General features: G+C 33.5%; 2 protein-coding genes across 2 annotated transcripts; one reads left to right on the forward strand and one right to left on the reverse strand.

Moving 5' to 3' along the window:
• Positions 1 to 25: 25 nt before the first annotated feature.
• LOC138323975 (sphingomyelin synthase-related protein 1-like) lies at positions 26 to 13,835 on the forward strand. The gene is made up of 5 exons (XM_069268944.1): positions 26 to 107; positions 2,319 to 2,993; positions 5,760 to 5,877; positions 7,164 to 7,314; positions 7,801 to 13,835. Exons 2-5 carry the CDS (start codon positions 2,332 to 2,334, stop codon positions 8,142 to 8,144), a joined length of 1,275 nt encoding a protein of 424 aa, XP_069125045.1. The 5' UTR covers positions 26 to 107; positions 2,319 to 2,331; the 3' UTR covers positions 8,145 to 13,835.
• A 1,250-nt stretch (positions 13,836 to 15,085) lies between these two features.
• On the reverse strand, positions 15,086 to 16,570 carry LOC138323977 (keratin, type I cytoskeletal 9-like). Its single transcript, XM_069268946.1, has 2 exons — positions 15,771 to 16,570; positions 15,086 to 15,537 (listed from the first exon to the last, which is right to left on the reverse strand). The coding sequence occupies exons 1-2, from the start codon at positions 16,431 to 16,433 to the stop codon at positions 15,526 to 15,528; spliced, it is 675 nt and encodes a 224-aa protein (XP_069125047.1). The 5' UTR covers positions 16,434 to 16,570; the 3' UTR covers positions 15,086 to 15,525.
• Positions 16,571 to 17,989: the final 1,419 nt, after the last annotated feature.

Below are 17,989 nucleotides of genomic sequence, written 5' to 3' on the forward strand. Positions count from 1 at the left end.
TTTTCGAGTTATATTCAACTTCCGCTTCCACTGTAAACATGCGTGGCGAAGTGATGCTGTGATATGGTGGTTCGAAGTACAACTTGAAGTACCTAGTAAAGCCTATGGTAATGAATGAAAATGGTACCATTAATACGTTCCCCTTGTATCAAGCCATGTAATAATTTGACACTCATACTTTGTTATAGAATATACGTCTGATTAAATTGGTATCGCCTCATTTGTATTCATCCCCATGAATCACGTTGACGATGACTCTAGACAGTTGTAAGCCAGGCATCATATGACTGAAATATTGAAACATGAAAAAAGGGGTAAAAAGCCGTGCTAGTATGTAGGCCAAAAGCATATGGTCTTTTTCCCTTGATATCCAGTATCCATTTTCGGTTCATAGGGAACAAACAGTTACAAAGAATAATAAAATTAAGTATATTAATTCAAATTAGTTTATTAATTTGGTTGTCTTATGACATGCATGGATGTGTAACATGGTGTAGCATGCAGATATGCTAGTACACCCATTGTACTATGTTACAAACCAATATACATTGTACATATTTTACATTTAATAATATATAGTCATTAATCAGTTATAGGTTATAAAAAAAAGAGAAAAGAAATCAAAATATAAATAAAGTATGAAAATAAAACTTGTACATCTGCTTCGAGAAAGACAACATTTGATGGATAACAACTATTGACTTGGAGGAAAATAGTAGGTTTGATCTTCCTCTGGTGTGTTAATTGACATGAGCAACCAAATGCAACTAATAAGCAATGAGAAACTGTATGTACAAAGATAAATATAATCAATTCTTTTTTTCAAATTTTTTGATAAGAATTTACATTTATCAATTTTAAGAATATGTTGAACATTTGTCATTGAATTCTGAAATAAGTATGCCAGAGCCTAAAAATAATTGCCAATGTTAAAGGCCCAATACCTTTTTGAGACAAAAATTTAAATTTTCTTAGAAACAACAATTACATAAGAAAATGGCTATTGATGGCCTAAGATGAGGTTATTACACCAAACAAATACAAGATTCACTCTGTAATCTACCAGTTATGTAAAAGTGATGAAGTGACCGATTTTTGCAGTTTTGCCATCTGATGCAGTGATAGTTAACTACCTAACACATGGTAATTAGAATGAAGACTGGAAAATATAAGACGACTTGGGTTTTGAACATTTACATTTAATTTATTTTTATTAAATTATTCAGTATTCAGAAGGTAAGGATAAGTGTAGTATTAACGGTAAGCTATAACTTTTGTGATTCGACAAAATCATGCAGTTTCGCTTTACATTCTCACTTTAAAAATTTAAAGCCATGTCAAAAAGATAGTAGGCCTTAATGCTGGAATATATTATACATTTGGTTAAGAAGCAACATTATAGGTACTGCGCAATGGCAATGTAAATATTGTCTTTATCCTCTCCATGCTCTTTCAGTACAGATTTAAGTAAGATTATAGTGATACATTCTACATTTATATATATACACACTTAAAAACATCTGCATACATATGTTTAATCTTTATTTAATACAACATTTTCATTGAGTTCTCTATCTCAGATATAGACAAAGGGTGTATATGTGTTTCGTATATTTATTCTTCTTTAACCAAATGTACCTGGTAATATATATTGTGTTAACTGTAATTATAATTAATACAATGTACCGTATTCAACCCTGTAAGCACCCCTCCCCACTTTTTAGGCTTCAGTTTCATTTACTTTGAATTAAATGCAGACTGAAAATATGAAAACTATGTCGGTTTCTTTACTGATTTCTGTTGCAAATTGATCGATGGCTTACTTTGTAGAATAATTTTATGTAGAATAATTTTATGAAAGGCTAGACCAAATTTGTCTCTCTTATTTGCTTCAAATTTTATAAGCTCCCTGAGCGCTTAAATAATATTGGGTTAATTAATGTATTTGCATATGTTCTCTCTCATTCTTTTTTTGAGTTTTTGTCTTTTCTACATGTATGAAAACAATCGTCATATGTCTTTCAAATTCTGACTATGAAATATATAGGTAATAAATTTGCATTATTACTGTAAAAAAAAGATACATAAAAAATATTTTCTGATATAATATATTTTACTTTCAGAAATTCAAGAGTTTGAAATGTGCTCTTATAGTGACAATTTCTAGTAGTGGACCATGTACATTAAATTGTATATGGTATATAATACATTGTATGTAGATGCAAACATTTGAATTTGTTTCCATTTATAGAATTTGTCTAGAATTAGTTGAATTTATATAGTTTTCCATTAATACCATTATTGCTAATTTTTTTCAGAGGTTTGTTTAAAATGGCTGATGCTAATACTTGGACCTGTGAACAGGTGGCATTGTGGCTTGAAGAGAATAACTTCAGCCAGTACAAGGATTTATTTTGTGTGGACCACAAGATCGACGGAAAGGTCTTATTGACACTTACTGAGACAGACCTACGACAGCCTCCATTGCAGCTGTCAGTATTAGGCGACATAAAGAGATTGATTTTAAGCATAAATGACTTACAATCAGAATGCTGTTCTCCTTTCACGAAAAACTGCGAAAATGCAAGATTCAGAAAAAGCAAATCTTTCACCTCATCATCAAGGTCAAAAAGAAGAACAAAGACACATTACTCTGAAAGCGAAGATTCTGAATCGGGAGAAGATAATTATGAGTATTCATCACAGAAAGGCTATCGTTCAGACAATCATGGTCCCCGACCTTCTAAACATTTAGACTCTGAAATCTGGAAAACTTTACTAGGATTTCTCTATGCATTTTCAGTATTTTTGGTGACATCTTTTGTGATGGTTGTAGTACATGACAGGGTTCCTGATACAGACAAGTATCCGCCGCTACCCGACATCTTCTTGGACAACATACCGTATACTCCTTGGGCATTTGAAGCTTGTGAAGTTATTGCAGTCTGCTTAGGTACAATTTGGAGCATGGTACTGATATTCCACAAGCACAGGTAAAACTTCAATCTTCAGGGAGGTTACAAGTAAAGTGTTTGTAAAATCACTACTAATTAATCATTGTTAGATGAAAATCTACTACCGTATTTACCACTTATATATAATTTAAATGCCATATACATGTAGATGTACAAAAGTACTGTCATGTATTTCAAAAGTTTAGCCTTCCGTTTTTAGCTCACCTGGCCCGAAGGGCCGGTGAGCTTATGCCATGGCGCGGCGTCCGTCGTCCGTCGTCCGTCCGTCCGTCCGTCCGTCTGTCTGTCCGTCAACATTTCCTTTAAATCGCTACTAGTCATAGAGTTCTGCATGGATTGTGACCAAATTTGGCCACAAAGATCCTTGGGGGAAGGGGAACAGAACTTGTATAAATTTTGGCTCTGAGCCCCTGGGGGCAGGAGGGGCGGGGCCCAATAGGGGAAATAAAGGTAAATCCTATAAATCGCTACTTGTCATAGAGTTCTGCATGGATTGTAACCAAATTTGGCCACAAGCATCCTTGGGGGAAGGGGAACAGAACTTGTATAAATTTTGGCTCTGAGCCCCCGGGGGCAGGAGGGGCGGGGCCCAATAGGGGAAATAAAGGTAAATCCTATAAATCGCTACTTGTCCTAGAGTTCTGCATGGATTGTGTGACCAAATTTGGCCACAAACATCCTTAGGAGAAGGGGAACAGAACTTGTATAAATTTTGGCTCTGACCCCCTGGGGGCAGGAGGGGCGGGGCCCAATATAGGAAATAGAGGTAAATCCTATAAATCGCTACTAGTCATAGAGTTCTTCATGGATTGTAACCAAATTTGGCCACAAACATCCTTTGGGGAAGGGGAACAGAACTTGTATAAAATTTGGCTTTGACCCCCAGGGGGCAGGAGGGGCGGGGCCCAATAGGGGAAATAAAGGTAAATCCTTTAAATCGCTACTAGTCATAGAGTTCTGCATGGATTGTAACCAAATTTGGCCACAAGCATCCTTGGGGAAGGGGAACAGAACTTGTATAAATTTTGGCTCTGACCCCCCGGGGGCAGGAGGGGCGGGGCCCAATAGGGGAAATAAAAGTAAATCCTATAAATCGCTACTAGTCATAGAGTTCTGCATGGATTGTAACCAAATTTGGCCACAAACATCCTTGGGGGAAGGGGAACAGAGCTTGTATAAATTTTGGCTCTGACCCCCAGGGGGCAGGAATGGTGGGGCCCAATAGGGGAATTAGAGGTAAATATTCAAATTTCTTCAGAAAAATAAACAATGAACCTGTATCCAGAATATTACTTGGCATTACAAACCAGGTGAGCAATACAGGCCCTCTGGGCCTCTTGTTCCAGTAGTCTTAATTATTCTGCTGTTCTATTATATCATTTTATGTTATGTATCATCAATGCAAAAGGAGCAGATTATGGCATGACTCCATCCCTGTATAGCTGCAATATTTTAGCTCAAAAGACTTAGATAATAGTGTTATCTTTATAGCTACAATTGATGCCTTACTGCTAATGGAGCAAAGTAATGATTTTGCAAACCATAACTAAAACGTTTGTACGCATTTTATCATACTTGTTTTATATTGCTTTTATACTAGGCAATAAAATTGAACCATATAAAATATTGAAATCACAGGGAGATATTATTTTTTTAACATATACATAAAAAGGTCTTTTCAAAGGAAAATTATAGGCAAGTCTTTGAATTGTGAACTTGGCATCTTGTGAGGGAAACGATATATATTAAGAATTATAGTTGATATGTTTGTTTTGGACAAAAATAATAGATAAATGCATGTATACGCAAAATAATTGGAAACCTGCAGAAAAGTATAAAAAAAATTGTGCCCGGATGATTTTGCTGGCTGACACACATATAGGGACCATTTTGTACCCGGCTGAAAGGTACATTAGTCCGGGTACGTATATTCGTTCTAGGTTTGACATTTAAAATATATACATATATTGTATGTGTTTCAATTTTACACACATAATGTATATGCATATAAAGATCTGTAAGTAATCTATATTATGTGGCTCTGATGATGGATAGCCTAAATATTTCAAACATGTTAATGTGGTAAACCCAATAAACCCAATAAAACCAATCTGCTTATTTTCCACACTTTATACAGGGATGAAGTTCTGACCTCCATCGGCTCAGGGTCTATACAAAATGACAATGGAACGACAGAATTATTTGGAATAACTTTCCAGATGAGTTTAAGAAAGATAAATCATTAAAGTTTATCCCTGAATTTATTTTAGCAAGATGTACTTTAAAATCAAGTTACATATTTAATAATACATGAAATTATAGTATAGATTCAGGATAGTATATAAACGTCTTGAATTAGCGCCACTTTAATAATCTATTATTACATTTCGCAAAAATTGTCTTTTGAAAGATGACACACAATGTAATTAGTTGACTGTCAATTAAAATTAAGAACTGCATGGTCCAATACTCAACGATAAGTGTTTTTTTAAATCATAGAATGCCTAAATTGCTTGGGGGTATTTGGTTACATATGTAGATCTTGGATAGACTGATAATGTTATCTGCTATCATTGTGAAAGTTTTGTTGTTGAATGGTCTGCTCATTTTCTGAAATGGATATTTTAAGAGTTACCTCCCCTGTACTGAATAATTCAGTTTTAGCTTCCTTGCATCTTATTTCTGCCTTCTGTCTGTAAAACCTTTGAGATCATGAAATATTTAAACCCCCACATGTTTGAACAGCTATAAATAAATGTTTGGTGTTTGTTTTTTTTGTTTTAGATTTATTTTGCTGAGGAGGGTGTTTTCCATCATTGGAACTGTTTATCTCCTTCGCTGCATAACTATGCTTATAACCTCTCTATCTGTTCCAAGTCCTCATCTACAATGTGAAGGAAAGGTAAAAACATTTTTCTTTTTTTTCTCATTAAAAAAACCAAACAGGACTACTTGAAGATTTATTGATCTTCTGAATAGTTAAAGATGCTCCATTGCCGACGGAGCATAAATGATATTCATCATTTGAACAATAATTGGTGTTTAATCGTGTATATACATGTCTAGTTAACTCAAAAAATAATATAAAATAATTTATTTTGCCTTTGAAGTGCAGAGGAATTTTTTCGGGATGCAATTAATTATTTTTCATATTTTAACTTTAAGTAAAATTAGAAGCTCAAACTTTTCAAAGATGGTAATGGTGTAAAGTAAGTTACTTTTGTAACTGAAGACAAAACTTAATCGTCTGCTTCTATTTTTGATAGTGAAAAAATACCATTCGCCAGCGATGGAGCATCTTTAAATTTGCTTGGTTATAAACTTGTATTAGTCAGAAAAAAGTAACGGAAGAGAAATGCTGTCATTGATAAAATATATATGTATGTTATTTCTTTTAGAGACAGTAAACTTTTATTTAATGCATATATTTAATTCAAATTTCTACGACCATATTTTCCATTGAATGTTAACAGGAATGAAAATGAGAAGTAGTAAAGACAATCTGATTTAAATATAGATTCTTATTATCACTATGTTTGATTTGAGGATCTGAGAAAATCCCATTAGGGGTCATGTCCAGATGACCTTTGGAAATGACCAATCAAATTGCTTCTGGCAAAATTTTGACAGTGAATTTCAGGGGAAGAAATAGTTTGAAAAAGCTCTCAGAATTATGTTTCTATACATAGTCATCCGGCCAAAGAGCACAACAAAGCTAATTGTATATGTATATTGGGGCGAAATGACTTTTGCAATTGATATAGAAACTGCATTTGAAATAAAGTACACGTGGTATAAAGGTCATCTGGATGTGACCCCATATGAGATGTTGTCAGATCCTCTATTGAACGGAGTGGTTATAAGGATTTTAATCAGATTGTGGTAAAGATGCCTGAACATATCATATTTCATCAAATTAGTGCCCATTCTAGTAATAGTAATAATGATATGAGGGGATGCTTAATGGCTCCAAATTAATATTAGCTGTTCACAAATTTGATTTGCAAAATAATTCACAAATGATTTTGGAAAATAGATAGAATAAATATTAGGGTTTTCATATTTTCAGTTTGCATTTAATCTGAGGTAAGTGAAATTAGGGCGTTGAAAAGTGGGAGGGGTGCTTAATACGGAGTAATTGTAATTTATTGGCAGGATTATTAATGATGCGTTAATGACTGTTGACAGATGTATGGTGACATTTGGGCCAAGGCTAAGCGTACCATGGAGATCTGGATGGGGATGGGAATGTCGTTGTCCGGTGTGAGGACGTGTGGCGACTACATGTTCAGTGGACATACCGTCTGTATTACACTCCTAAACTTCTTCATTACAGAATGTAAGTACAAGTTCTCAATGTAGCCATAAAACTGTTGGATTGAATCCTTCAATATATTACTAATATTTAAAAAGATCCGTCCGAGTTAGATTAACTTATATTATGCAAATTCATACTTCAGTAGAACTTTCTTACGGTGTATTTTAGCAAATCTATTTGGCCTTTCTGTAAGGGTAGGCCTTTCAATTTTCAATAATATTTGGTCATATGATGTTAACCAACTTATTTTAATGTGCTATTAAATTTTGTTTAAGGGTATTGCTTTTGCCATAAGATACTTCTAAAATAAATGGCTGCAAAAATTTTGAAAATGTAGTTCTTTATCACAAAATTATATTGTTAGGACGGGAGGGCGGGGGGTTAGGTGTTACATGTGACGACAATGTTAAATTTAAGTCACTGCAGAAAGAAGATGATTTATAGTTATTCAAAGTTATTGAGTGTCTTTGCTTGTAATCAAAACAAACTGTATCTATTTAACTTCAGATACTCCTCGCCAGGGAAAATACAACTCTTACTACTTGCACATGTTAACATGGGTTGCTAACATGTTTGGTATTTTCTTTATCCTGGCCGCACATGAGCACTACTCAATAGATGTTTTCATCGCCTTTTACATCTCCTCGAGGCTTTTCCTCTACTACCATGTTCTTGCCAACAACCGCTCACTCATGCTGCGAGACAAAAGCCGAAGGCGTATATGGTTTCCGCTGTTTTCATTCTTCGAGTCTAAATGTGACGGCATCGTGCCAAATGAGTTTGAATGGCCATTTCCCAGCTTGGCAACTATTTCTGCGTTTTTCAGAAAGCCATTGGCAAAAAAATCCTGACATTTTAGTGTCTCCAAATTGTGCCTATCCTAGTATTGTTATGTTGTAGTATGCATATATGAAGTGACTTAAGTTATATCTTAATGACAGGTTGTCTCAAACTACATGTATTTGTGTATGTTTTAATTTAATTGGCGTACCATGACATACAATGCTTAAAATCAGGTTTTACATGCATTGCATGCATGTAATACACACAGCCTTTACAATTTCTTCAAGATTTCTTGGAAGACAAGAAAGGACTTCTGTAGAAAAAAAATATGATAGAAAATAGAAGTCTTATTAAGATCAATTTAGAGGGGAATCAAGTTTTTAGTCTTTTGTGCTTATTGTTACTAGAAAAAGGTTAATTACCTCCAAAAATCTTCATTTAAATATCAATGATAGGATTCCTGTAGGGTATTTCTGCGGGTTGTACCAAATCAACAAAATAGGCTAGGAGTCCTGGACATAGTAGGTATTTTACTTGTTTTAGAATATAGTCCCATATATAAAACTAAAGGTTATTTATATTTCATTAAAAAATCCTTAACTCTCAATGTATTTATAATAGTAGTAAAATGACATTAAATAAACTTTTTATTACATAATCCTCCTGATATCGGATGACATATAATATTTTTGCACTTGTCACAAGTGAAAGATAACCAGGAGCGATTTTATTAGCTGTGTCGGGTAGGAAATCCATTGTGGCATCATGACAATGAATGGACATCAGCATTTAAGGACGACACGACAGAATGGTTGTCTCCACTGGATTTCTGCTGCACATTTCAGGTCAATTTTCTTAAAAATGAGCGTTGCTGTAAATATGTGATAAAAAATCTATTGAAAGTACAATGTATCTTAAATCTGTGCTCGTTTCATAATGAAATTTGATTGAATTTGTTTCAAAATTTAAATTTTTGCTCGCCAAGGATCCCAGTAGTAAAAACTTTTAAGACTGTTCATTAAATCTCATATGAAGTGAACGCTAATTTTAGATTGTACATATTTATATATGTATGAATACTCGTTTTGAAACATATTTATGCAAGTCAGAAGACAAATGTTTTCAGCAAACACATACACACGTGTTATTGTCGAAAGATTGATGATGATCAAACACAAAGTGATGTTTACCAAGTTTATTTGAACAATTTATGTTTCGGGTCACATGCTTGACAATGTGTGTTTGCAAAATAAACCTTCAGAAGTTCTATTAGTGTGTGAGTAGGTTTTAAAGCACTGCTAAATACTCTTAATTGCAAATGTATATAATCGTGTATAAAATGGTCAGAAAGAGACACTTTTAATGTGTCAAGCTTCAGTGTTAATAGCTACACAACAGAATGCTTCTAAAAATATTTATTCTAGTAATATTTAATCATGGTACTAAACTTATGGAGTACAGATTCTATTTAGATTTTATCATCTGCTTTAGTTTGTACTAGCCTATCGATGACACTAGACCGATATAAAGGTATATATGTAAAAGAAACCTACAAAGTTCATGTACTAGTCATATGGAACCTGGGGTTATTATAGTAGTATTAACATTTAATAATTTGTTGGAGATGGTCCCCCTGACTTAAATGATCCTAGACCTTTATTAGCAAAATGCATGAGATTGTTATGAATACATGCAGGTGTCATTACTGGTGTATGATGGAACAATATATGGTAGGTATTTAAATTACTAACGTCAGACTAGGTAAGCAATCTGGGTGATTAAAGAGTGAAGGGCTATGCCATATAATGGGATAGAAATTAAGACATGTACATGTACATTTGACAAAATTGTTCAAAAAAGAAAACCACAAACTATTATTTATTATAATTGCAAAGTTAAAAAGAAAGAAACATAATGTATAAAAAAAACATCTTATTTTAAATTAAATATTTTCTGTCTACATATACAGCAATAATGATTTTGAATACAAAGAAAGACAACTTGAGGGCTCAAAAAGAGAGAATGAGGGGAGGAGCATTTAAAGTGATTGGTGGGGGGGGGGGGGTTAGTTTATTGGGTCGAATACGAAGAGAATAAAGCTTGATATTTCCTTTACCTGTTGTATTTTGCACATCTTTATTGGTACATGTACACTACTGATCGTGATGAACCTCTTTAGACTAAAATGTAATTTTGATAGAAAAAACAACTTTGAACGTTATTTACTAGGTGCTCTCTGGTGAAAGCTTTTCACCATGGAACTAGTCATAAATTATTAATAGTTAGAAAGCACTTATTTGATAGGTGGTTGTTTACTACAATTGTTAATGCATTGTTTACGTAGATGAACTAGTTGCGCATTTAGTTGTTAATATTTTACATTCTATAAATGAGAATAGTTGCCAGTTTAGAATTCATATTCACTTCGCTTTCAAACTGTTTGCAGTGTGCAAATTTTTTGTCTTGTGTCCATTACAATGAAAATATTCGCATGTACAATTGGCATTCATAAATATGTTCGCCAAAGGATATACTTGCAGAATAAAATAAAGAAAACAAAACTACTACTTTAGTAGACCACGAAGAATATACTTTTACATTAAAAACAATGTAATTTGTTAGATTCACCAAAAAACCTCATATTTGATCCATCATTCCATTATATATTTACTGTGGTAAGCAAATTCTTAGTATTCAAATAAATAAAGTTTGTTTTATCTATTAGTTTATCTCTTCACATTAAGAGACCTACAAAATATAAAAACGTAGGGTTAGGTAGTATTTGTGATTTATTCTTTCAGGATACGCCATGCATATGTTTATGAGTGCTAAATATCCAGGTTGATATATCAAAACAAGTTAAATATATATGCAATTTTATGTGCAAAGTTGGAAAGAAGGTTTTGTCATGTTTAAAACTGCTTATACATGTAGTAATTACAATGTACACCCGAAACGTTGGATACCATTAGATGCCTTTGTGTGTTTTTCATCGTTTGTTTTTTCGTGATTTACTCATTACAATAACAATTAATTCCGTTATGTTATTTATTTTGTGAATGCGTGTCAGGATGTTGTTAACTAAATATTTGTTTGTTGACAAAACTGAATTATGAATGGTTGTAAATATCAGATACGATCTAAAATTTTTGTAAAGTTATCATTTGATTACAGTGCTAGATTATAAGGCCTTTTCAATTATTTGTCGTGATATTGATCGTATTTGTTATGTCTGTTTGTTTATTTCGTTCTCCTGTTTTCGTACTTACAATGGTTTTGTTATTTAAGCAAATGATGGTATCAAATACATTGTAAAGATTCACAGAATTGAAACTCAGATGATGAGGTCATCTCTATCTCCTTGCTATCATAATAACGTTTGCGGTTGTTCAAATAGATTATACTTTCCGATGAGGTTTTTTCTTGTACCACGACTCTGCATTTATTGTATGTCTTAATGGATGCATACGAATGAAAACCCGAGTTAAATATGTAACGATGAAAATGTGTAGCTAAAAGCAAATTTAGTATTGGATCGCAAACAATTTTTGCCATAGAAACTAAGTGTGAAACATTATCGAGAAAATACTCACATTTGAAGATTATAACTTTTTTACGGTTCATGCTTTATTTATTAGAGACTCATTGATTTATTGATGCAATATTATGTATTTGTCACACATGGATATAGTAACAGTATACATAATTTCGTCTAAGTGGCGAAGGTGCAGCTTTACGAGCGTTACGATCAATACCCTTATGCAAAATCCAATGTTAATTGTTTAGTTTAAAGATGAACGTGCATGTAATTGAAAAAAACAGGCAGTGTAAATCGGACGTTGAATTATGTTGAAAGCGGTACGACTGTATGGCAAACTTGTAATGCAGATTGCTTATAATAAGTAGGTTGTATGTTGTTGTTATTTCTTACTAGATAGGTTCAACCACATGAGTTTGACGTTTTGTCAATAATATATAGCATACATATATAAAAAAATACCCCTATATACTATGGATATTTTTTATATATGTATGCTATATATTATTGACAGAACGTCAAACGTATGTGGTTGAACCACAGTCCGTTGTGGAAGAAACAAAAAATCTCGGTGCATTCTACTCTAGGTGTTATGAGTAAAGACTTTGCTTAAGATATATAAGTAGTACCAAATGCATACACGGTTCTCTTCTTTGTAATTATCGAACACCATGTGCATTCACCATAATTACGTAACTAAATAACATATGGTCGTAACAGAGGTTGATTATATCAAAGGCTTGCTAGGGCCGTTGTTGAATGTGAATGCAAATATGCGAACAATTCTTGAGTGTCCCAGTGTAAAATTGTTTAAACATTTAAACAACTACTGAGCGGAAATGATGACGGGACAGATATATAACGACAAACGTTATTAAAAATTAAATTTATCTTTAAAAAAAAATAATTTGAAAGTGATGAAAATTGTAATATTAACAGAAAGCTAATAATGGTTGGGTCACGATAAAGTTGCCAAATTCAATTTGCATTTGCATTTAAAATTGAAAGTAATTTTGATGTGTATGTATTTATGTACGTTCGGCACAATGAATTATCTTTGACACTGATGTCACTCATTAACCTTTTGGTATTAGGCATGATGTTGAATTATGTTTTGGCATTTCGTTTTATGGTAATATAAATACCTTTATGGTCAACCTTTGATTCTAATGTTGATCTTTCACATATAGTTGACCTTTTATGTATATTTCTTGTAGGAGTAGCATATTGGGAATTATTCTTGAACGGCTCATAATTATCTTAGCAGTTTACAATTATTACTATATTACGATGAAGATTGAAACAATGCAATGATCGTGAGATACATGCTTTGACTCTAATGGGAAACCAAATCTGTCCTAATATGAACTATGTTCATTTTCATTCAATCATGTCGAGCATCATCAGAACGATAACACATATAGTCACATGTGAATTTTTATCCATTTTCGATTTAAGATGGGGTATTACCTGAACAACTCTCGCTTGACTTGATCGATACTGTTTCCATCCCACGACGCTGCATTGTTACAATAAAATATTATTATAGAGTGTCCCAAAAGGAAGTTGGTCGTTTAAGTAAGTAATATTTTTTCTCAATAATGATATAATTTGATGAAAAGCACCCTAAAAGTTTTGTTATATCTAAAATAAGCGCACCAGACATCATGACGTCAGTTCAAAAGCTTTTGTTTTCATAATTACGTGTCGGACCGATTATCACATATCGATGTTTTATCTTAGTATTTTGTTTTCATAATATTGTCTTGCTTATAATCTTACACAAACCCAATATTTTTTTGAGACGGCTTAATTTCGTATTTCATCCATACATCACGTTTTCGCAGCGATTGAATTTCACGATTTAGAGTTCTACAGTACAGACTAAAAATATGAAAACCGTGTAGTTTCTTTATTTATATTATTTAATTGATTAATAATTGGTACATATTTGTTTTCGCGCGATTAATGTGTGTTTGAAATTTAGCAGGGCTATAGTAATTTATGGTTGCCTATATGGATATAATTCTGCTTTGAAACTAATGTATAGATAATCTATTCTGCTTTGTTACCCTATGGTAACATGCTACATACTTATTGGATAAATCATGGATTTTGTTTAGTAATTATACCTCTGTTATTATAATGTGATACACATTTACCATGATATGTATTCCTCCCGCTCAAATTACTGGGGAAATAAATTTTGTTTCACAATAAATACCCGAAATTACGTCCTTGTTTTTATACTCATACCCTGTTTGGTTATAAACCTGAACACAAATTCGTTTTAAGATCCCGAACAAGTCTTCTTTTTTATTAGAACACATTTGTTATTGAAAATGGTAAAAATAACAGCAATGAAATAAACCAAATGGTAATTGTGGTACCATCGTCGAATTAGCATACACCATTTCACGTGTGTGTATGGATGGATTTTGCAGTATTTCGTAGTATGTCTTAAATATTACAATGATTCGTCTGGGAACTTGACTTTAGAAAATCACCATTTCTGTGGGACCATGGGGTATATGTGTGTGCTAACATATGTTGTTCAGAATGTAATTAGCCTTTAACAAAAACTTCAACATCATCTTGATAACAGAAAGTTTGCCCATTTTAAACTAAAAATTAGTCTTAACAATTCTTCTTTTCTAACTTAGGCGTTTGTGGTTATCGTTTTTATACCAAATGTAAGTATTAAACGACATTTCAAAATTTCGTACAAGGTAAGCAAATGTTCCCCCAAAGACATACACGTGTACCAATTAAATAAATGTAGCATCTTGCATGTTTTTCATGTCGGCACGGAACCATGAAGAACAGTGTTAATGTCAGTATATCGGACATCTTTTCCACTTAACTACCACAGTCTTACCTTTTTATATACACTGCAAAGAAAAACAATACTTATCTTTCATTGTGTATTCTTGTTCTCTTGTATTTCTTGCGTTAAGCCGTTTGGGGTTAATATCCGATTGGAACTATATAAATACAATCTCGCCTGCAGGTAATGTTTTGTGGTAGAATGCGGTATGTTAGTGATGTGCGTCATTGTAATAGTAGATATTATGCCGATTAAGTAGTGCTATCTTACTGAAATATACTTAACATCCCATATGGTCACATTACTCTGACGAGCGGAAAACCAGTCGTCCCACTCTCTTTATGCTACCTATAAGACCAGGAACAATTTATAAACTATCGTGTGGATGAGCAATGAACGGAGACCATCGCCTTCCTCACAGTACTGAGGAAATATTCAAAGCCAAAATAGAGCTTTGCCAAGAGGGACGTAAGAAAGACGAAGGTCGATGAGGAAGAATCGGAAATCACGACTACACGATCATCTAGAGTAAATAACAGATGCAACTCTCTAAAGCCAAACTTACAGACTTACAGTTTGGTTGTGATCTTTTAGAAGAACAATCCAGTACAATTAATTTTTCAAGATAATACATACCACATGAGTACAACAAATGCAAATGTATTTTAATCAAACGGACAATGGAATAAACTAAAATTTGATGAAAATCACAACACAATTGCAATAGAACACAGCTCTGAAGTGCCCAACAAATATCGACATTGACATTGAGTATACTTTGCTGTGACTGCAGCAACATCTCTATATTTTATTTTGTTTGGAATGCTTCATCCTAAAATATATAGTTCTCATTTACATTTATTTTTCATGCAATTTCCATGTTAAATTGTTCCGTTCATAAGCAAAGTGTTCTTTTGGAATTTAATCAATCCTCATCAATGTAATGATAGAAATGAAACCTGAAATCAGTTCTTGTGCCAATGACCAGATTAAATGTGTTTCAGTGGGGTCTTTGGAATTTATTTGACAAAGTAATATCACATCTTTCTTAACTTAATACAAGTGAATGTCTTGTGCAGCATGTTCAGTAGGGTTTCTGCAAGAAAATAATGAAAGATGAAAATAATTTTTTAATAATGTATAATTATGCATACACTTTGTTATGGAAGTGAAAAAAAAGAAATTATCCGTTAAATGTATAAATAAATCTACCTCGAAATTAGACTTCACATTTCTTTTTGCGACTTCGAAATTCTCCATGATATATTTGTAATAGATACGAGATATAAAATAATGACGATCTCATTTAAAGTCTATCATATTACTTACGCCTTTGGAATATCCTCTGTAGCCGTTGTTATAACCTCCGTAGTTTCCCCATCCACCTCCGAAGCCTGGACCTCCAAATCCTGGTCCTCCGAAACCTGGTCCACCGAATCCGGGTCCTCCGAATCCTCCATGGTAACCGCCCCAATTGCCTCCTGGACCGCCACCGTAATAACCGGGTCCAGACCCATAACCGCCATTAGGACCGTACACATGGTTGTATGTTGAGTAGCTGATGTGGACGGGACCACCAGGACCCCTGTGCATGCCTCTGTACCCATCATCCCAGCCACCATTGAATCCAGGACCGCCGGGCCCTCCATATCCGGCAAAGTATGGGGTAGGCACATGTTGGTATACCGTGTGGTACTGGGTTGGCGGTTGGACATACTGGAGCTGGTATGTATGAACTGGGATGGTCTCAACGATGTGCTTTGCGCCAGATTTGACATGACCCTTCACGTGATGAACACTTCCGCCACTATGACTAGAACCAGAGCTGCTATGTGAGGACATGTGGTGACCGCCACCTCTGCCGCCACTTGTCCAGCTACTTCCACTTCCGCCGCTGCCTCCACTTCCGCCGCTGCTTTCATGGTTATCATTATCACTGTCCCCTCTCACGCCCAAGAGGGCCACCAAAACCAGTACAAGGAACTGCTTCATCCTGGAACACTTTCCCTACAACAAATGTTCATAATATCGTCATTTGACTACCTATTTAAATAATATCTTTCCACGAACTGTAAGAGGGCCGAATTGAAATAATATATAGAATAGATTCGTTTACAAGAGTTCCTGCGTATATGCGACCCAAATTTTCATCTTCTTATTTTTGTTTGTTTCTGTAAGTCGAATTAGTTAAGATATTTGCGTTAACATCAAATTAGTTAAATATCTTGCAGTATGTTTAAATTATTATCTATTAACCCTATTTTATATATTTATTGTGGGTTTAAAACACTTCCGAAAAAGATGTACTTATAAATTGTTTTGAAAACCATTAATTTAATCCGAAGATATAAGATTAATATTTTGAAATTAGCATAATCTCTTGATTTTTCTTTGTTGTATGTCTGTGACTACATAATCCTAACCATAAACTTGTAAATAGAACAATGACATTACGACGTTTGCTCAGGTAAGATTTGTATATCCTGTTTTTTATGCATTTAATATTGTCGTTTAAGGGTCTAATCTTAGTTTGAACAATTAAGTTAGGGTTTACCTATTTTTCCCCTATGGAAATGATTATGATAAAATTTCAACGATTGAATTAGCATGAACCATTCAGTTTCAAGATATATTATGGAGGATGAAAAAATTAACTTGGAGTGATATTATACATCAATATTACGTCAACGCGCCTCATTGACGTTGAAGAGAATAAAATTTGACTTTTTTTCTATTGATATAATGCATCTTTTGCAAACCCATTCAAGTTCAAGATAAACATGCGTGGGTACATTTTAGTTATACGTTCATACCAACAGTGTTATTTAAATTAACGAACTTGTCATGAATAAACAGATACAACGATATTTACGTAGCTGTGTAATTTAAATGTTTGTTCTTCTTCCAACAAATATAAATGTAATGTAAACGATTTTTCGATTGTCATTGTGTATTGATTAAAATTAAATATACTGCACTGTTTTACCCTATGAATTAAATATCACCAAAAGACGATTGGAATGACTAACGCTTAATATCATATTGAAAAAATATATATTTGAAAGAAAATCTTCTGAATTTGATGCCCGCCGTAAGTCAAATGTGATATAGTCCAGCATTCGCTAGGGTTTTGCACATACCGTACCAATATCTTTTTTGTCTATCCTATTCTGAACATTTTTCCCGAATACCTTCCATCAAAAACTGAATAACCACACCAACGCAATAATTGGATTAGCCTGCTCGCTGAAGGCCACTTTAGAGTTTTGCACATACTGTACCCAAAACTTTTTTTATCTCATTCCTTAACCTGTTAATTACAATTGATTATAATAAGATAATTATTAGGTAAACAGGCTCCTATAAGTTAATTGACATCATTTAATATCCAACTATATTTAACTTTAGATGGATTCACATATAGCCTAATATGGTTATGCCGTTGGATACATGTCACCGCCTGTGTTTGCTACGAGGGAAGATGAAAAAATATACAGAATAAAAACAATTAATAATTGGCTGTAGTATAACATATTATACTTTGAATC

The sequence above is a fragment of the Argopecten irradians genome, chromosome 5, assembly GCF_041381155.1.
Source record: "Argopecten irradians isolate NY chromosome 5, Ai_NY, whole genome shotgun sequence".
Lineage (NCBI taxonomy): Eukaryota > Metazoa > Mollusca > Bivalvia > Pectinida > Pectinidae > Argopecten > Argopecten irradians.